We start from the raw sequence: 22,671 nt of genomic DNA on the forward strand, positions 1-22,671 counted from the left end.
CAAATCTATGTCAGTCTTGTCCAGAGCTGTTCACAGACCATTAAAATTTAAAAAAAAAAAATTCAATTTTTTTTTTTTCTATTCTCTTGGCAAAAGCAATTCATAGTGGGAGTGACTACTGAAGAATAAGTCTCACCATTCCTGCATGTTTCATTTATTTTGATGGCTGTATATCTGCAAACTCTTAACAGCAGAAATCTAAACACAATCAACTGTTTTACGGTTTATGTTTTGCTTTCTTTTAAAAGAATCTTAAAGCTCTGTATTTCTTTTTTTCAGAGTATTAATATATTTCATATATCTGAAGTCAGTCAGCGAGCTCCAATCATCTTTCATAGTCATCCTTCATATCACTTATTATTCTAAATCTACTCACAATTTGCTGCACTGCAGACAAGATATCCACTCCCTGGGTAATAAGAAGTTTATACAGCTGTCTGATATGTGCATGTTTCTCCTGAGCATTCGCAAGGTAGGCTTTAACACGGTGCACACTTTCAGGGTCCTCACATATTTTGGGAATATCCAGTTCCTGTGATTTTGATAGACATTCCAGCTGGAATATATTAAAATGAAAATCGGTGTTTGTTTAAAATAATGTGAAAAGAAGCTTACAATCCTTTCTGATCCATAAGGTGTTACCCTTTTTTAACATGGTTTCAGGTAATTTAATTTGTCTTGAGGTCTGAATGTCAAATTCTCCAAATCTCATGCAGTTTAAGATCCAAAATTTTGATTTTGTTCACCAGGTAGGTTAATGTTGTTTTTCAGGGGGAAAAAAAAAAAGGAAGACAACAGGCACCAAAATGAGTTTAGCTGCAATAGGAAGAAGGTATCTTTTGAAAGATTATACTCACTTCTTTTTTAATGTGATGGAATTTGACTGTCTTGTTAAAAATCTCATCATACGCTGTCATCGTGTCCTCTACTGTTTGATGGAGAAGAATAAGCTCACTAATTCTCTCAGAATTCTCTTTTACACAAAATTCCTTCTGGCTCGGCAATTCTAATAATTTTACCAGGTACTCAAGCTCAGCATTCAGTTGCTAGCAAAAAAAGGAAAAGTTATTCAAATTACACAAATGTATTTGCAATTTTTCCCTTATATTTTCTTAAGTGGCTACCTAACAATGGTAAATTGTCTTGGGGAAAAATCAATGTCACGTGCTTTAAAACACTCTCCACATAATTTACTTTTTGCTAGGTATAAATCTCAACTATCACCCAGAAGCAGCCTGGGTCAAAACAAATCAAACTGACTTACAGGTAAACGGTCAACTGGATTGTCAAAACTCAGAGACAGTACTCAGAAGAGGCAGGATGCTCAGTATGACATTCCTCAGCCTCTGACCAGCTCTAATTTAAAAGTATGATGCTCTCCTTGTACTTCCACCACCCCAATGTTTGTGTTACCTTAATACACAGATAACACAAGATATTCTTCCAAACACTGAAGGAAAAAATATCTTCTCCTTTACCTTATAAACACATACAAACCCTTCTTTCTAGAAAAGTAATGTAAAATACAAAACACTGTCAATGTGAATTTGAATTTTTACTGTACGAAAAAGAGCTTTTGATCCACTGTGCACTTAACTAGCTTGATTTCTTACCTGATACTCTGGTTTCATTTGGTTAAGCTTTTTTTGTAGTTCCAAAACAATAAAAAGGTCGCTTCCAAGGTCAACTGTTGCTGCAAGCTGAAGTGCCTCTTGAAGAATTTCGAATCCATGGGTAGTCTAAAAGATAATCAAAGAGTTCAGTGTTTTATCTGTAGTAAGTTTTAAAAAAAATAAATTTACACTCAAATCGCAAGTCATAACCAGAACCCTCCCTAAACAAGATACTCAAATACTGTTAGTAAACTTCATTAAGATTACTAGTAAATAAAAAAAAAATTTAAAAATTTAAAAATTATATTCTGAAGTTGACTAATTTATGTTTTATGATTATCGTATATTGTCTTGATTAATACTTAAAACTTGAAGTGGGAACTTTGACTTTTAAGCATTTCAATAAGTACAAAAAAGATTAAAAGCTTTCATGTTTCTTGATAACTATCTGAATGGCAGACTAGATTATGGACAAGTATCTTCCCGATCATCTCTCTTGCTTAAATAATAGGAACCAAATAAGAATCTGGAAATATTTGACACAATTGCCTTCTTACTATTTTTCTTACCATTTTTAGTTGCTCTTTAAATATTTGGTGCTGTTGATGGACAGGTTTTACTTGAGTAATTTTAAAATTGCAGATTGCCCAAAGATCAGTCAGCTCTTTCTTTTCTTTACTCAGATTGACAATGATATCTTCTGTTACTTGTACAGATTTTTCTACTTTCAATATTAAACTCTCATTTACCTGGCAAATAAACAGATATGCTTTTTTCCAACATATTTTTTAGAAATACAATTAAAACATCATAATAAAGTCTCAACAAAACCTAATTAAAAACATCTATTCTAGCATGACTTCTTTGAAAATTTCTGGTACTCTAGGTGTCTTTAAATACACTGTTCTCTTCAAAAGAGGCACAGAACAACAGAATTTGCATACTGAAGACATGGCTAACAATAAAGTTTAAAACGTAGAACAAGCCCATAATGACTGACTTACTGCTATCTGATAGCTGCTCAATGCTCATACACAATAAGGCAATTTCTGAACAGACAAAACTACCCAAAATGGCCTTCTGGAAATAACAACCAGAAAGTAAAGCAGATGAAGAAAAGACCACTCCTTTGTATTCTAACTGAAGAAGCATTGAAGCATGGGAGGGATAAAGTGTTTAACATTTGAAAACATTTTTTTCCTCTTTTTAACAGAGCCCGTATCAGAAACACCACAAAACTGGGTAATGCTGCTTCTGCTTCCCTCATTTCAGAATTTTTCTTCTAAGAGAAGCTGTGTTTATAAATTACTTGTATGATCTGAATCATCGAGGTACTTAAAAGCTACAACCTAAGAATAAAAGAACAGAGAAGCAAAAAATATGGTGGCAACACACTTCCACATCTTTAGAGAGACAACATCCGAAGACAAGTTTAGACTTTGACTGCAGTGCAATCCCATGCTCATACATATTCAGCTTCTGTTTACACTGTTTCATCTATACTGGACTGCATCCAGCTGTGACAATACACACTTTAGCTCACACTAACTGCCTGAGCATTTTCTCTCCTTAACTAGGTTTTTCCACCTCATCTTGCATGCTGTGCTGTGTTACCAACACCAGCTCCCCCTTCACACCATAATGTAACTGCTCCCCAGCCTGTCCTATAAAAACAGAAAGAAGAGGTGGGTATCCAGGCTGTCTGCTTTAATTGGGATCAGTTTAGAAGGAGTGGCTTAGAGAATTACTTGATTGCACATCTCAAACTATTATCTCATGAAGGGGTGCTGGAAAATTAGATAAGGATGCCTAGGTGCATGCAGCTGAACCCAAGGCAGAATGTAGACACCAGGCTAGTTTTTATGCAACGAAGTAGGTCTAGCACCTATTTCTTTAGAAGAACTTAATATACTTAATTAGTGAAGACTGCCTTTTAGTGGAAGCAAATTAATACATATGCTGCTTTCCAACATGAACAAAACATATATGTGCATATAATATACTTGTACATATGTACTGGATCATTTATGAAGGTCTCTATCATTGTTAATCACAAAAAAAAAGTCTTACTGATAATGATATGAGCACACAAATAGTACTTTCCTGTTTTAAAAGTATATAGTAGCATTAGCCCCTTTAAAACTAGGTACCCAAAAAATTACAAACCATCAACCACAGAACTAGGATTAGACTTCATCACAGGCAACCATCAAATGTTCAGTAAAGTTTATCAGATTATGCTCACCACATTTACTAAATTAAGAAAACTGCAACCCATGTTTTGGGTGGAAAAAATCTTCTTTATAGCCTCTTGCCACTGCATATTAGCTGACTCCATTGCAATTTTATTTTCAGCCTCCCTGTTTATTTGCACTGGTTTTGAATTATAGAACTCCTTCAGATTTTGAATGTCATCATTCACCTACAGAGACATAAAAAAAGAAAAACTGAACTGCTACAAATAGAAGGTATACAAACATGATAAAATTGAATAGCAGTTTGAATCTTCTCCAGTTTTTAAGATCTATCATCTTCCCTAAAATCTATACAAACACTATATAATTAAAAAGTTTTTAAAAATCTGTAAACCAGTAGATGGCAGACAGGTAGCAGAAATTTGTTCAATTTCTGTCACATATCATTACACAGATACTACAATATATCAATGCAATGATTTCCACAGATATGTCTAATATGAAGTAACTGAAGTTAGCAATAATTGGAAATAGAGACAACACAAATTTTTGGCAGTTTATCTTCAAATAAATAAATCCTATGGCTAATTTTATCTGATAGGTTCCATGCCATCCACATTTCTTTCTAAATGTAAAAAGAACAACTGTGTGTAGAATCTTAAAACAAGCATTACATAAAAATGGGAAATAACTTCCCTGGGCATCATTAGTGCAGCTAATAAAAATATGTTGGTATTGAATTGATTATTATTTCAGCTAGGCTTGGTTTATATTTCATTTTAAACCCCTTCAGCACTTCAGTGGAAATAAAGCAAGTCAGCAATAAATACCTATGATAAAATATGTGAAACATTTTAGAAATTATTAAAGCAAAATCAAAATTTAAGAGTCAGAGTACACAAACAAACCTTTTTAGTATGTATACAATAAGAAAGTGCATGTAAAAAGGAGAAAGTAAAAATTAATTTATATTTCCTACAATGGTGTTTTAAACCAGTAGAAAATCTGTACATGTACTAGTCATTATGTTGATGCAAGTTCAATGATCAGGGCTCCTTGCCCTGATAAAACAGATCTCCTTTAAAGTAGAAAGGAGCTTACAAAGACTTGCAGTGTTTCCACGGCACAGCATCTAGAGGATGTAGCTAGCTAAAAGCACATTTTTCACTTGTAGGATTTTCACAGTCTAGTCAGAGAGTAATCAAGTAACCTGTACCTCCACAGATGACTTTAAAAAAGCCACATAAGTTTCTAGAATTTCTAGTTTTGAATTAGTAATTTTTTCAATTGTTTTCAGTTCTTCATTCAGAAGGTCAATTCTGCTGGAAAAAGCTACCACCTGCTCAGGTACAAATTCTTCCATATTGTTGATGATTCTCTCAGCTGCTTCCAGTTCATGTGAAGTTTCCTTTGAGAATGAAAGCACAGAACAATCAATATACACAGTTACTGAAAAGGACTTGTCAATATTGATATCACATTGTTACTTTTCAGTAGTATTGCCTTCATATGTCAATTTCTTAGCTGAAGGAGAACTCAGAACAGACACCATATCCTGAAAATACCGATTTCTTTCCTTTGATATTTTGACACTAAAAACAATGGATGTAGTTATTAAAATATCTGTTTTGAATGGAAACAAAAAAAAGTAGGAATCTCACTGTTCAGATTAAGTAAATTACTTCACTTGAAAACAAAAGAAGTGTTCCATATGGGAACATTGATAGCCAGAACTGATATTCTCTCCTTAATAAATAGCATAGACCTAATTTTTATATTCCATGTGGTCTCCAGGATTACTTTAAAGTTAATTTTATTTCCACAGACAGATCCAGCTCTTGGGTTCCATAAATTATTTCTTTAAACAAATTTTTAAAAAAAGGAGTAATGGAGTTTTAAGAACTCCTAAAATACATACTGCTACATTGTTCAGCTTAGCCATGAAATATGCACCTGTGTCAAGACCACAGAGGGTATTCAAGTGGTTTTAAGCCACTATCAGGTACTGCAATATTGCTACATAAGTAGGAAAGGCGCTGGACATGACTTAAAAACAGCCTAACTGTGTTACAGAGCTGCGTGCTGCATCAGTTTCATATCATGGTTGCATTCCCTGATGGCAACTTTACAACCCTCTTTGAAGTTCTCCACCTGGGAAGAACTTTTTTCTTTTTTGCTGATTCATCCCTTTTATTTAGCATAATAAACCATAAGAAGGGTTATCCATGCCTCTGACTGTATAGACAATTTTTAAACTTGCTGCCTCAGTGTTCCAATCTAGGGTTGATATGAGGACCTTGAGGTAGTAATAAATAATATGATGAGATAGAAACAATGTGGATAAACAATGAAATAAGGATGGACTCTTAACATTACCTGTGGTTTTGTTTGTTATTAGTCTTAAACTAAACAACAGACCTATTTTCTTTCCAAGAATACATAAGAAACTCTCAGCCTCTGCCCTTATTGATTTACATACAGAATGCATTTTGTTTCTAGAAGTACTTAACATTTTATTAAAGCTTCTTTTTCTTACCTTTGTTTGTTTGGCCAGTTCAAGGTGTTTGTTTAAAACTCTTTCTGACTCAGACAAATAGGAACCAATTTCCATACCAACTGCAAGCATTTGGGTGATTTTTTTAATTGACTGCGACACCTTTAAGAGCATTATTGATATCATTAATTTAAACCACTAATATAAAAACCAGTGTAAAACATCACTTTGTATAGAAAAAACAGAAGTAATGCTGTTCTGATAATGCTTAGCTTATGTACTTCGTATAATCAGAGACACTCAGGAATGAAAATATAAGGGAAGAAATTTCTACTGTTTCTTCTAAGAAACTCACAACAGTTATAGTCAGAATTTGAGAAAAACAAAACCTCTATTTGCTTTAATTTTGTTAATAGTGCTTTCCTTTTTCTTAAGTATCCTAGGCTTGTAACTTCAATAAGGCACAACTGCATTATAATCTAGGTATTACAAACTTGGCACAAATACTTCTATTATGCTGTGTTGTGGTTGGTTTGGTTTTTTACTTATTAACTCTCAATTTGCCACAATTCTTGTCTTCAGCCAAATGTGACATAAACAGTATAGGAAACTTGCATGCAGGTCACAGTCCTGACTGCTCACTTCTTTTCTAAAAAAAGAAATTAAACCCATGTTTTATTGAAGAATACTGGTAAAATGTTTTCATAGAAACAGCTGCATTTTTCAGAACAGCTCTAAGTTCACTTGTGCTCATAACAGCATTCAGCATTCTAACTAGAACTGCGCACTCTAACAAACCAAGATATTTTTCGTAATCATTTGAGTAACCTTTAATATTCACACACCTAAACTATGGAAAACCAATGCACTGTTTGTAAATGAATTAAGAAGATGACATGTTATGATGTACCTTATTTAGATGATCTTCAAGTGACAAAGTCCATTGTTGTTTCTTTAAAGTAAATTCTTTGTAATCTGGACACTGTCTGATGAATTTATCTACATTTTTTTTAACATATTCCATCATTTTCTGAATTTCTGTCACCCAAGAGCTAAAACAGAAAAGTAGAACTGTTGTTAATTCTCATTTTTGCTCAACAATCAAGATGATAATGATTTTTAAAAAAACACAATCTCAATTTATTTGTGTGACAAGTAACTTAGGAATTTTAAACTATAACCCTTAAAAGAAAAATAACCAAGACAAATAGTAAAATGAATTAAAAAATTATGAGTAAAACACACGAATGACATTTCAAGACAAATTATCACCAGTGCTGAAGTTAGCCTCACATGCCAGATAACCTGATTCACTGAGAAATACCTAATTTCACAAGTAATTCTGACTTTAGTTACACTATCTAAAGACTAAAACCACAAGTGAAACAGCCTTAAAAGAGTAAAGATACGTGGCATATCACTTCTACTTCAAAAATAATGTTTTCTTTAGACTTTAAAATATTTCAGTGTTTAGCTTAAAAAAGAATGTCCTAAACCTTCTAAGTCAACACTTATTTAAAGATGCTGTTATAACAGGAGAAAAGACAATGTCAATTTACAAAGTACTGGCTTCTCTTATAACTTTGGACATTTAATATCAGGAAAGTAATTAAAAATCTGAATATTGAGGCAGTCCCCTTCAAAATGGGATATAATTGAGATAATTTTGGTAATTTAAATGCACACATTCTTAGTTAACTACACAGGCTCTAAATGCAGTCTGATTCTAGTCTAGCTATAAAGCAACAGGCAGACATTAAGAAATGCAGCAGATATGCTAAAATGGAGGGAATACCTGTGAGAACCTGCTTTGTTAACTAAAGTTTGTCCCTTTTGCAAAGTACTTGCTGTGCAATCTTTAATTGTTTGATGTAATTCCTCATACTTAATTGTCAAGATAGGTAAATGTAAGCCTTCTGAATTAAAGATTTTAAGGTAATTCTCAACACCTTCAAGACCTTCAAGTACCTGCAAAAAAAAGCGCACCTGTTGTCAATATTGCATATGTATTCTTTTAGATATATAGATGACCAATGGATGGTTAATAGTTGACATTTCTTCAAATGTGATATTGACTTTACAGAAGAACATAGGTGAAATTCAACAAAAGTTCAAATAAATATGAGCATGTAAAATTATTATTCTTAATATATATATATATATACATATAAATGCACTTGCCATTTTGGAAGAAGTTTGAGGCAAAATGTCATATTAAAGGGTAACCAGATTTGCAGTTTTCCATTCCAAATTGTTTAGCAAACTGTTTGCACAATCCCTCATAAGACTTCGAGAGCACGGTTGTATTATCACATTATAATTAGACTTGATCTCTTACCAACCTTGCCAGCAGTACGAAAAAAGTCATTGGCCTCCTGTAGCAGGGCTTTCCTTTCTTCCATATGGAAGCACACCTCTTCTCTCAACAGACACATTTTCTGATTTGAAAACTTCAGATGTTCTTTTTCTGTATAGTCCTCTGCAAACAGGATCTTAAGTGCTTCAGCTTCTAGTTGTTCCACAGTGGAATTCCATTCCTAACAGGAGAAATCCCATTTTCAACTATTGCACATAGAAAAGTAATATGCCTGCCCAATTATAATATAAATACTGGAAAAAACATATCACATTTATAGAACAGAAGATTATCACCATTTAAAGCAGGATTTCTACTAAGAGGGATTTCCTAGCAAATGATGGTTTTAGCAAGAGTTTTCAATGGTGGCACTCTGTGTTCCTTGATATAGGAGGCAGTACTAGAAGTAGCAGCTGCTACTATGTCTGCTGGGAAAAACTTTATCCTTCTTTGAAGTACAGGAAGCAGGAGCAGACCTATTCAGGTCTGTGTAGTTCAGTACATTCCTCTTCTGACATTGTCCATTGTGACAACTGGTATGGTTAAACACTTGTTCAAAAAGATTAGCAATTTATTTTATATAGACTTCTCCACCAGATACAGTTACCTCTCTCTCCCTATTGGTATGAACTAGATCTGGACCAACAACCTGCAAGTGAGACACACCCTAAAATTCCCAATACACTCGTTGTTCAACATGGCCAAGCTTAAATGGTATATGGCAATTCTATCAGAAAGGACTAATTTCCTTGCTGCATTCTGGATTAACTTGAATAATTCAAGAAAGTTCTCTTATTACTCACAGGTCACCTCAAAATGGAAAACACTGGCATTCAAAACCATGCCTGTACAGGTATGAGGGTATTGACATGGATAACAAAAAGAATTTTAAAATATGAACAAGCCCATGAAAATAGGAATTGTGGTGCCTAGTGTGATGTCAATACATAGAAAAGTAATAGTCTCAGAATCATTGGTTATATAAAAATATTCTCTCCCAAAAAACAACTACCAGGGAGTATTAAGTAATGAATCTTTCTGTGTGAATTAGTCTGTGGTACTAACTGCTGCAGATTATAAAAAAATATTTTAGCAAAGTTGAGGGGGAAAAAGGTTACATATTTTGTATGATTACTGAGACTCAAGACAAGATTTTTAACAATCAAATTTTCATTGAATTAAAAACAATTTAAAAGGATATTACAGCTCATTTAGGTAGTAAGTAAGATTTTTGAGGAGAAATATGTAAAAAAGACTTCATGCTAATTGTCCTGGTTTGAACAGTCAAACTGTGACATTAATAAAATATAAGAGGACCGCCACGGAAGACCTAAGCAACTGTTAAGAATCTACAGATCTGCATTAATGCCTTATTTAGCTTTCTCATCTTAAATCAACTTTTGTTTTTAACTTTAGTTATGGTATTACCAAATTTTTAAAAAGCCAGCATAAACTATTCTATAGTATTAAAACATTATAAACAGATTTTAAGTGGCTTGACAAGAAAACTGACTCCATGTATTTCAACCAATTTAGCTTTGTTTCATTTTGAAAAAGAAATGTGTCAGAATTCCAGAATTCCATCGAGAACTAAGTTCTGGTTATACTTCAACATATCTGCACTGTATGCCTCACTCATATTAAACCCTTCTCTCCTTCCATAAGGGAACACTTATGAAAAGCTTTCTCAGATTTTTCAAGTTCAGGTCTTCCAAAAACAAGTACTTGAATTGTAATGCCTTATATGCTTATAAAAAATACTGTTGTTTTGGAATGTCCTGTAATGAAACTGCACCAGTTCCCAAGGAAACAAACAAACCCCCATATATGTATTCCTTGAGGACTTGAACTGGACAATTTCAACTCCCTAATGAAATAGAAAGAGATTAATCTAGGGCACAATAAAAGTGGGGGATTTTTTCTGTTTTTTTTCATTGTGTCTAATACTGATAAACACCAATAGCAAAATCTTTCTGGATTTCTTTGTTTTTTTGTGGTTTTTTTTTCAAACTAAAATAATTACAATTTCTGAGATCTGAATGCAATAATCTTCAGCTTGTACTTTTAATTAAGTGAAATCCTGCACTGTATTACTTAATACACAATTCTGCTTTCATAAAGTCCCGTCTTTGTGTCTCTGCTCTAAGTAATATTCAACAAGAATGAGGATTTTGAGGATAATTACCGTCTGTGCTGTATTTGTTCCTTTTTACCTGAAGAATTTATTTGATAAAAAAACAATAAAGAGTTCTCTTCATACACACAGCTTAACTGGCCTATTTATGAATAAGGTGTGGACTTCTGACATCCAGTTCTATCAGCATCACAATGTCCATCATCTTCCAATACATGCAGCTGGCATGACTGGTACCAAATGCATTCCAGGATCAGATTCTAATCAAAATTTCACTTACACTTAAACACACAGATGTCAGTGTGAATAAGAAAATTACACTGCTGTTGGGAGCTAGTAATAACAAAAGAAGAAAAGCAAAGAAAGTGCAGCTAAATATGTGGATCCTCACATAAGTAATATGTGGATCCTCACTTAAGTAATTATACACTATTTGAGTAATAATTAAAAATAGTATTTTATGCAAGAATGAAAAAAAAGTATTTTAATGAAACTGGAAAGGAAATTGTCTATAGCTAGCTTAGAAGCAGACAGAAAAACTGAATAAAGTTCTGAATTGTTCTGGTGTAACGCAACATATAATTACAGCAGGCAAGATTAATTATAAGAAAACTACTCAACATGTAGCAAAATTATTCCTTTAAGAGGATTTCACTGTAACACTCATAAATCTGTTTGGCACAGGGTGTCCAGTACCAGCTTTTAGGTGATCTTGAAGCACAGGTTAAACTCTGCCTCATATATACTGAGGTATGCTTCTTATCTAAACATTCACACATGCCCAATTTAATATACTAATTTATAGCTTACAATATTCTAGGAACATTACAGCCTTGCACATTCTCTGAGGTTAATAAATTTAGACTCATCTGCTATCTTATTTGATCATTACTCAAAATTTGTTAATTTTCTACAAAACAGCTAGCTACAATTTTATTTTCAACTTTGTATTTACAAGGAAATGTTCCTATAAATTAAAAAAAACCCCTATATTTTCCATCAACAGGGCACACAAACTGAGTAGAAAAATCTTTGTCAGTTTTTTTCTGTCCTCCTGGCTTCTACATGTTACATTTGTAAAAAATCTGTCAGTCAGGGCTAAAATATTTATTACTTGATTTTTCTGAAAGGAACAAATTCTGCTATTACCTTAAATCTTAAATTTGTCAAGAAATTATTGTGAATTCCTCTGACCTATGAAAGACATGTTGTATTCTATGTCCTTATACTCAATGTGTCTCCTTAGCTCACATCACTGCTCTTAGTTTTCCTAACAGTATTATGGCTTTTAAACACTTGCTCAAATACTTTCTTCCACTGTTCCATTTGGCAAGCTCTTTCTAGATTCCTTGATTAATCAGACATTTTTCACGAGTGTTAGAATTGATGAAGTAAAATGATTGTGGCTTTATAGTAAAAGTTTTTAACTTCTTCTGCTTTCAAAAATATCTACCACGAGCCTGAAAAAAAAAAAAAGTGTAATACCTACAACTTTCTCATGTTGTTAAACAACTATTATGGTTTAAATGAGCTTTTTTGGTCTATATCATAGACATTTCTTACTTCTAAATTCTGCCATTGGGTTAAAACCTGAGAAGTTGCATAAAAGTGTCTTCAGTGGATTATTCTAGGGTTAAGCTGAGAAAACCTTGAAACACATCAATTTGACTTCAGATCATGATCCATATAGTAGATAAAGCAGCATTTAAACCACAAGCCAATTAAGTGTAAATATATGTATTTTTCAGCAACACTTCATGACACCTCAAACATTTCTGTGGGTCCCTATTTCTCTCAAAATATCCCACAGCTTAACTTATTTACTATTTATCTTCTGCTTTCCTTGTGCCAGGTCTGTTACTGCTTTGAAGCAGAATTTAATCTCTTAAGCTCACGTTCCCTAAATGAAGAGAATGTGTTTTCTGACATGCTGCTTGGAAAAGCATCAGAAATATTGTTGTATTCTGTTTATACGACAACCCAGAAACAGTTAACTGCGAACTGTGCAAATAGGCAAACACATGAGATGTAACTACAAAGCTTACAAGGAAACATAACCATGAACAATCATAAACCTGGTAGTCACTATCAACACAGCAGCCTTTAAAAAGACTTGTTTGTACTGGAACAGTTTTGGGATGAAAAAGGCCTGCCTGGTCATCTGGGCTATCCAAATACTATTACTTGAAAATGGTAGAGTGAGGAATAATCCTGACCCAGCAACAGCACTTACCGGATGATAGCACAATTGAGGTACCTAAAAAAAGATTATAAATATATGCAATATACATAATAAAAATATCTCTTATATATACACATATCAACATTTTCTTTAATCCCATCTTGCTTTTATGAATGATCCCGACAGATTTATTCTCTGGAAAACCAATATTCACAATGAAAATAGTATTTTTACTTACTTTCATTTCCAATAAATCAACGGGCAGATACATCTACCAATTATGTACAGAGTTCAGTGACAATGCATTATGGTACAAGTGGCTGGCTTTTTATCCTTTATGAACATTAAGCTTTGGTAATAGTCTAATAAAACTGTTTGCATTTTTTGCAATACTGCTTACTTTATAAACTACCAGTCTGCAACTTGATCACCTAATTGAAAAAAAACTGAACAACATTTTTCATATTATCAATAGCTTTTAAAGTTTTAAATGAGAAAAACACTAAGAAACATGGAGGCCTGCATTAAAACAAGGTAAAAAAATTCTCAGTCAGATACATAAGAATATGTATCTTACATACACATACCAAGTATCTCCTCCTATATGTGTTTATTAAATGCCTGAGTTCATATTTTGCTACTAATTTTTGAAGTTGCTTCACCAATTATCGTATTTCTTACTTTCACTTTGACTTCCATTTCTTCAAGTTCTTGAAGTAACTCTTCATTTTCCAATAAAGATGAGCCCAAGTTTTGCTTGTGAAAGTAATCTCTGATGTTTTTCTTGTACCATGATGTTACCTAAATAAACAATTAAACTAATTCAGTGAACAATTTGAGAAGTGACAGTCCGGTTTTAAAAATATGTACAAGATAGTTAAATCTACAAAAGAAAGCCTAATTTAAATTTTTTTCATTCCTAATGCTTAGTAGCGTAGAAAAATAAATTATTACACGTCACTAGACTTGCTTCAGCAAGCATATGCAGCAAGCATATGCAATATACAACTATATTTTCTAAATTGCACAAAATGACTTGGATTTCTTTCTACTTGGTTCACAGTAGGCACCTCTCACTTTCTTTGTAAATAACACATGGCAAGAATTCCTGAGTGAAGCTTTGCATTTTAAAATAGCAGTGAGAATGATTTATTATCGAGATTTCCTTCAATTGTTTCAGGCAGGAAAACCACCACTATACTTAAGTAATATATAGCATGCTAGGAATTACTTCATACAGATTTCAATAGCACACTATAGATTTACTTTTTAAAAAATCTGTTCATGTAGAAGCTATTTTTAATAAGTTTAAACAATTCTAAAAATGAAAGAACCTTTAAAATATGTTGGCATTATTTTCAGTTAAAAATAAGGAGTTGGGCACATTATCTCAGTATAGCAGAGTTAGAGAAGTAAACATTCTTTTCCTATTGAACCTTTATTTCTTGAGCATATCCTCCACATATGTACTTCCAGGGAAAATGTTTCAGTCAGTAAGTACATTTTCACAGAACATTTACTAGGTGTCCACCAAAGCACAAACAGAATAGATGGTAAAAACTGTACTAAAAGAGACATACAAATTTCTCTGTAAATTAGGACTATTCTCTGTATCATGTATCTGCTTAGCAGAAAAACCCAGTATTTTGTTACACTAGACATTGGAAAAAGTCATTCTTTAACCCTGTTATAGCAAAGTGTTCACCCCTTTACCACATGGCAATATTTCTTTCCATTGCTGTGAATTTAATCAGCTGGCTTCCACTAACAGAGTGATTTCAGCTGTGCCACCTTAGCTCTTAAACAACAGCTGAGGATATTCAATTGTTTTTTAAGAAAAAAAACCAAACCCAAAAAACACAGAACCTTACTTTCAGTCATTTTGGTGGAGGGATTGGAAAGAGAAGGTTAATATATTTGAAAATGACAGTGGTGTTTCTTGATTGGTTGAAATGTAAAAATCACTTCTGTTTTTCAAATTTTCCATGTTATCATTAATTTACAAAAATAATCTGCTCTGCTTGCGATTAATAATCAGTACCAGAAATCAAAGGCTCTTCAACATTTTTTTCATACTGCTACATCGCTAATTTTGAAGAAACACCCTTCTTTCTATAAATTATTCCCATTAGAAAAAAATGGTTTTTTACTTCTTTTCTTCTTGTATGCTGTATGTATTAAAAAACATATATCTACATGCTGTAAATTAAATCTGACCTTACCTCAGGCAGCTTGAACTTGAGCAGTCTGCACTATGTAGTCTGACATACCTACTCTGACCTGCAGGATAAGCTGTTCTCAAATAATTTCTGCAGTGCACTCACAATAAGCTGATTTTTGTTAAATACCAGACAGGTGTTTTTCATCACAGTCATTACCATAGTTGAGTGGCTGATGCTTTACCTACTATCTTAAATCCGAAATAATATTTTTATCATCAGTATGTGAAGTCATGAGCATGATAATACAGATGTGTCTTGGTTCATCTTTGGGACATTTCAGTCTCTTAATAACATTACTAAGTCCTTCCCTAATCCTCAATGCATTTATCTTTACAATATCGCTGGTAAAGCATCCTTGTATAATTTTATAAATAACAAGTTAGGGCAAATGGGACCGCAGACACATTTTTAAAGAAAAATGCAACACTTCGTTTAAAGTCTGGGCTTTAGTGATTTTTGTATGATCAAGTACACCCTTATAAAGAAGAAATATAATATTTTATGGGAAAAGAACTAAGTCACAATATTGCATTGTTCCAAAGTAGCTACTAGTGGCTTATTATACTATGTTTGTGAAGGACTATAAAAGACCCTGGAAATAAAAAAACAACCAACCACTAAATGTGACGTGTACCACTCAACAAAGGCACTTCAAGTTCAAATACAGTGAAACAGTCCTCTGCATTAGTGATGTTTCTTACCTACATAGACAAAAGCACAGTATGTGCTTTTTTGGTCTCCTTTTTTTCCTTTTTTTTTTTTTCAAGAAAAGACTTTGATTACACTATGTTCCCAAACATAGAAGTTATTTGGAATATTAGATAGTAAGAATAATCATTTCAGTATTGGTGGGAACATTTGCAATTGTGACATATTAAAACCAAGTCATGCATATAAGTACATGGATACTTCAACAAACATTAGTCAGATTTACCTATTTGTGATTCTAGCTCTTAGGAGGAGCACTATCTTGAGTACAGCTATTGGAAAAAAAAGCAAGAAGCATACCTCCAGCAAATGTAATCCATGTTCAAATAATTATCTACACATTAGCCACTGCTATGAGTTTCTCCTCATATATGTGCACTTACACATTTGGATTTGCAGATCCTTGTTATAAGATGTTAAATGAAAATTCTCCATTTTTCTTAACATAAATTTGCTGTCAAGCAAAGAAACAACAGAACCTTTCCACATCCTATCATACTGAAATTCTTCTAGGCAAGTAAAATCATAAACCTATCAATTTACTACATAAAGATTTCAAATTAAGAAGAATGCCTTGCATTTTTGGGCCTAAAAATAGTGATAGCCTTTAATTCACTGAGCTACAATACTTTATTTTTTTTGAAACTACATTTAAGATAAATGAAATAAAAAAGGAACTGTGTCTTATAACAAGGCAATCTGTTTCTTATACATGTGTCTGGATAGCAAATGTCTGTATACTCACCTGTCCCCGATTTTTACTTAGCTCTTATCTCTGCCCTTGATGTGACGATGTACTGTGGATAATTTTAACTGTCTAATATATGCATGTTTGAATCAATTAAGAAAAATTACTTTCATAAATCTTCTTCCAAAGATAACTAATTATGCACAAAATAAGCCAGTCTGCCTCTGATTTTCATTAATGAGTATCAGAAAATATTAAGCGGACACTTCCATAAAGACAGGTCAAAATACCCTGCTCTAACTGGAAAACAAATACACTTTCACATATTGAAAATACTGAAAAAAAAGCATCATGTTGTGATCATGACTGAGATCAGCACATTTTAGTTAGAGATCAAAGGAAGGTGTTGCATTTTTAGTTCTTCAGAACAGCTAATAAGTAGAGATTTTTACAGCTGCCTTGCTTTTTTTAAAAAAAAAAAAAAAATCACGACACAGCTTATGCAGCCTCCTACATCACATAATTATACCTAGCAAAAGAAAGGCTACAAAGAGCAAAAATCCACTCTTAGATCTTACTCAGCTGAGCCCATCTCCAGTTCTCTGCTGCCTTCTCTGTATCCCCTGAATTCCCACTAACATCACTGGGAGTTCAATCTGCTGTTCTTGCATATGCAGCATCATTAGATATCAAGAGGAGTTCAATCCATATACAGAGATTTGAACATTAGTTTTCAGATGTGCTGAGAGGCTTTGAGAATTTATTTTCTGTTATCTCTCAGAAATAAATCAATAACGAATTAAGAGTTAGAGAGAGAATATTCACATAGTCTCTAAAAGTTTGCATCTACATATGAATATATTATTTGTTCATGATGCATGCAAATAAATTGTCCATGTATGTACAAATCATGCATTATACTTAGTTTTACTCTGATGCAGATACTAAACAAGTAGAGTATGACAAGCATTCTATTACAAACTACTTGAATTTTTTCTTTCTTTGTGCACACCAGCTTCAAAGTAGAGGCAGGTATGAGCCAACAGGTAGTTAAATATTGGCTGCTCTCTTCACATGATAAGGAAACTTGCCAGTAGAAAACAGTTTCTATGCTCACTCTTTGTAATGTGAGCACACACCTAAGAGGAAATGGAAACACAGACCAAAAATTCACTGCACAATATTTTCAATCCCACTTACATTATGGTGAAGTCTAGTTGGCTACTCTCAGATATTTATCCCTTATGTAATGAAGGTGAGTAGAATTCACTGGTAAATTTTATGAAATTGTGACATTTACCATCTCAGGAAAGATGTAGGAGTTTTTGTTGTGGTTTTTTTTCTTGGTTGGTTGGTTTGTTGTTTGTTTTTTTTTAAATAAGCATACTTGGCTCCAAAAAAAACATGCCACATATTTATCCATGTTCCTCCATGTTTGTGTACTATGGAATAGCTTTGGCACGATCAGGTAATTGTAGTAACATCTAATACTTTTTAATGTAGAGAAAAGATCATTGGTTTGTGAAGTTACATGGTGTTTTTCAAGGACAAAGGAGAAAGTCTTTCATTTTACAAATTTATCTGATAATGTGGAACACGAAAAGAGAAAAGCTATCTGGTCTGAATGCTGGGAGATGAGGAATGAAAAGGAAAAGGAGTGGTAGAACTGGAAAGAGGAAGATAAATAGACTTAAGCGTACCTAAGCTCTGAAAAGAGGGTACAAAAACAAATTGTATTTGAGAAACTTAGTAAGAGATGGAAGCTGAACTGGGAGAGAGGAGAGAGAAGTGGGTTGCAGATGTGAAAAAAAACTGCAATAACTACAGTACCCTAATGAACTTTGATTTGACTCCAAAACAAAGTACTTTTCTGCTTTCAGACATGCAGACAGGCTAATAATGCTTTATCTTCTCTTTAATTGATTAGTCCAGAAACAGCCTTCTGCAGTTGCAATTACTGATACTGCTCTTGTGGCTAGAGCTTTGTTTGTGCTGGGAATTTAGTTTAAAAGGAATATAGTTTGGTTTGAAGCACCACATTTAGTAACTTACAGGAGGGATTCGCATAGTGGAAATAGTGCTTTTGAAGATATTAAAGTTATATTTAAATAAATTTTGAAGATGTTCTAGTTACAAAGTCAAATACTCAAAATTAAGGCTCTCATCAAATAGAAGTGGCCCAGGATTATTAGCCTAATAAATACATTTGAGCTCCATTTCTGTAATAGTCTCTACTATAAATCAGTTGCTAGGTATTTTTTAACATTCTATGTCTTACCTGATTCTCTTGTTGATGCCACAAACAAATTTGCAGGACCTGTTCCAGTCCTTGGCGCTGATGTTTAAGAAACCTGTCCAGTTGCCGTCTTCTGTCTTGTAGCATTTCAAGGAGATTGTCAATTTTCAAGCAGCTGCTGTGGGCTCCCTGGATCAGCTCTGGATTTACATTTGGCCCCTCACATTTGAACTCTTCTATGAATTCAGTCAGCTCTTGGCTTTTGTTTAAAAGTGCAAGTGACTTTTCCAAAAGCTCTGCAAGAATATAATTCCATAGGAAAAAACCCAAAGATATTTATAATTCTAGTAGCAGATTTCAAATATTACTCAAGTATTTTTTAAAACTACCTATTTGCATACATGAGCTTAGTGAGTTTTCATACATTGCATAAACAGATTATAAATGCTTACCTTTAGAAGGTATATATCCTCAGATATTTCAGTTTGCACAGCTATTATATAAAAAGGTGTAACAGTGCATACACGTAAATATATGTACCTATAACAGCATATATATAGAGACATAAAATGGTGTACTGAGAGCCATTGAGACAAAATTCAGAAATTACAAGTGTTTTCTCAAAACTGAGCCTTTCTTGATGGTTTCAGAGTCTTCAGGTAAGCTGGAGTTTCCTACCCTGTTTTCTGTGTGGGTCAGTAGCTTCTGTGGTTTTTCATTAGTTATGCAAGATCAGTTTATGTCTTTATGTCCCTTACAGATGCTGAAAAGTTCTACTATCTGTAAGGAGCTGTTACAATCTCATTACTAAATAACCCATAAATATCAGAAATTCTTCCTTTCTCTTCACAAACTCTATCTAGATACACGCAGGGTTAACATTCAGTGGACTACTACACTTTAGTGACGTACTAGTCATGTGTCTGTCTTTGATTCAGCTTCTGGAACACACACAGTTCAAAATGTAACAATGATCAGTATTCACAGGTCTTTCAAATGAAAAGGGAAAATTTTTAGGTACGTAATGAGGAAGGAAGGGGAGCCAAGCCAGAATAACAGGTGAAGTAGGCCTGAATAAAAGTGCAAGAAAGGAATGTTTGCAAGGAGCTGCTAGCGAAGCAATTAATGACAGGCAGCAAACAGCTGAAACATTCATATTCCCAGCTGAGTACATGTACTGGTAACTCAATCTTAATCTCTTAAACTTAATCTCCACCTTTCATATGGAACACAGAGGGAAGATGCAGAAGTGCCTCCAAGGGGTAACAAGAGAGTCTAGTTTCCATGAGCTCGCAGTAACAAACCTCTCCATTTAATTTCTTGCCTTCCATAAAGGGGGTAATAAGAAATGTTCAATTTCAGAAAAATTTCTTAACTTAAAGGGTTATCAAGCATTTGAACAGGCTGCCCAGGGATGTGGTTAAGTCACGATCCTTGCAGGTATTTAAAACGTGTATTGAAAAGGCACTTAGGGACATGTTTTTGTGGTGGACTTGGCAGTGTGCTAGGTTAATGGTTGGACTTGATCTTAAAGGTCTTTTCCAACCAAAATGATTCTATGAATTTCAGTCCATCCAAAATGGAATACATATAAAAATGGATAAAGGAGGATGACTACTATATTTTTACCTATTTTATTCCAGACTGAAATGCCTTTTTTTTTTTTTTGTGATAAACCACTCTTAACGTACTGGTAGAGCCAACACTTTGTAAAGATCATCTCTTCAGTCACTTCACTTTGGAGTGGGTAGACAGTATCCTTCTCAAAGAAAGCAATATAAACATTGTTTTTTACCAATAGCTCAATATAAGTTTTCCAAATTTTATGTGGTTAAAGACAGATTAAGAAGCAAACCAACTGTAACCACTTCCCTCCATCTGAGGAGAGGCTTATCCCCATCAAAGCAGCCTTTCTCTGGGAAATAATTTCAACTGATTCTTAGCAGTTATAGACCCTCTTTTCAGCAATACATTACTGCCAGATACTTCAGGTTAAAACTGCTATACAATGAGAACTTTGCTCCCATGAAGATCAAACTGTAAAGCCCCAAAACCTATATTAGTTACCCAAGTCCTATTCAGTCTCCTGGCATTGAAGGTAGCTAAAAATGTTTATGCTGGTACTCCCCTAATGAATAATAAAGCACAATTCATATTCTACCAGTTCTTAGTAATCTTGTAGCAAAATTTGGTTAAAATTACAAAGATGGGGTAGTAAGTCTTATAAAAATATAGAACCATATGGAATTGCAAAGGTGTCTAAAGTAGACACACAATGAGATTGGTTTTGAAAAGAGTATTGCAACGTGGTCGAAGATGCTTCACGTCAAAATGTTAATTAACAAAAAGGAAGTCACATGGAAGAATTATTCTAGGCAAACATGTGTAGGAAAATTGTGGGGGAAGGGGAGAGAGCACCTTTTTCCCAAGAATGTTACATCCCCACCCCTCAAAGGCAGAAGTAAAACGCAGGGCATCACTGTAGGCAAATAGATTCTGAAGCTGGCTAGTTTCCAGCTCTATCTCCTAGCTCCCACCCTCACTTCACCATTTCTGCTTCAAACCCCTGACCTAGAAAAAGGAAAGCAGAAAGACTTCTCCCATAGCCATTCTCAAGAAAATGTAGGACTTTGCAGGGGATTGTTACTAGAGCTGATTGGAAATCTTCTACTGGAAAGTTTTGCATCAGAAAATGCTAATTCATTGACAGCTATGATAACTTTGATGATTTTTCCCATGGAGCATAAGGTTGGGTTTAGAACTCACTTGCCAATCAGCACTAAAAGTCAGCTGCACTGCCTTGGAATCAGAACACAAGCTTACCACTAGCTGCTCTGCAGCAACAAAGAAGGAACAAGGAGGGAGCTAGCTCAAAACCAGGATTTTGATATCTTTCAGGAGGCCTGTTAAAGAGTTCTTTCACCTATGTATTTTCCAAATAGAACGTTACATATTCTAAGATTTTATTATTTATTTTTTTTATACACACTGGCATCCGTCAAGGACTCAATGCACAGTCACACATCATTTGGAGTGAAACACTGTTTGTACCTTTTGTATGATGCTCTTGTTGCAAAAGAAGTTCTCTCAGACAGTCAATATTATCGAACTCTTGAGCGTTTTTCAGGAAATCTTCAACTTGGTCAATTTTAACAGCAAACTGCATTAAGAACACAAGGAGCGGGAGCAAGCATGGTATAATTTTCTTTTGTAGAACTCTTATCAAAATGTCTGTATTACAGGGAAAGTTCACGAGAATTCTTGGAAAAATGCATATTTACAAACAGCTAAATACAGATGCTTTGTGGCCCCTACACCTTTTGGGCTTTTTTGAGGTTCTTATTGACTGAGGGAACCCAAATTTCCATAGACATACTCTGTAATCACAGTCACTTTTATGAATCATCTTTCCTACACAGCCTTCAAACCACTGAAAATTTTTAATGGAAGAATTTGTTAATTTCAAAGCCTTCAATAAAACTATTTATCAAGAATTAAGCCTTTAACTTAGGTTTCCTTCCCAAAATCCCTAATTCTAAAGTATTGAAAGAAAAATTAAGAGCAACATCAGACAGATACAATCCTCAAAGCAATCTTTTGAATGCAGAAATTAGCAGCAAATTTAAACTGAGTATTACAGTAAACACATTAATTAATTATAGTAGGGAAATATAATCTCTGTAATGAAGACTGAAGTTAAGCTACTCCTTTACAGATAATTTTTCCATGGATTCCATATTTAAAATATTGAAACATGCTGTGTTTCAGGAAGATATGGAGCAGATTTTGTAATCTGTTGAGATTGTTAAAACTAAGATAGGAATTCTTTGTTTGGCTTCTACC

The 22,671-nt window shown here is 33.8% G+C and overlaps 1 protein-coding gene across 1 annotated transcript in view; it reads right to left on the minus strand.

Moving 5' to 3' along the window:
- CCDC141 (coiled-coil domain containing 141) overlaps positions 1-22,671 on the minus strand; it is a 51,607-nt gene that overhangs the window by 20,617 nt on the left and 8,319 nt on the right. Inside the window, exons 4-16 of the mRNA XM_009996324.1 lie at positions 21,880-21,988; positions 18,871-19,124; positions 13,656-13,775; positions 8,645-8,839; positions 8,098-8,270; positions 7,213-7,354; positions 6,345-6,464; positions 5,025-5,216; positions 3,859-4,035; positions 2,183-2,362; positions 1,614-1,739; positions 858-1,046; positions 377-556 (exon numbers count right to left, since the gene is read on the minus strand). Coding sequence (XP_009994626.1) covers positions 377-556; positions 858-1,046; positions 1,614-1,739; positions 2,183-2,362; positions 3,859-4,035; positions 5,025-5,216; positions 6,345-6,464; positions 7,213-7,354; positions 8,098-8,270; positions 8,645-8,839; positions 13,656-13,775; positions 18,871-19,124; positions 21,880-21,988 — 2,157 coding nt within the window. The remainder of the gene's footprint in view (positions 1-376; positions 557-857; positions 1,047-1,613; positions 1,740-2,182; positions 2,363-3,858; positions 4,036-5,024; positions 5,217-6,344; positions 6,465-7,212; positions 7,355-8,097; positions 8,271-8,644; positions 8,840-13,655; positions 13,776-18,870; positions 19,125-21,879; positions 21,989-22,671) is intronic.

This window comes from Chaetura pelagica, unplaced genomic scaffold (genome assembly GCF_000747805.2).
Source record: "Chaetura pelagica isolate M959 unplaced genomic scaffold, ChaPel_1.0 scaffold3, whole genome shotgun sequence".
Lineage (NCBI taxonomy): Eukaryota > Metazoa > Chordata > Aves > Apodiformes > Apodidae > Chaetura > Chaetura pelagica.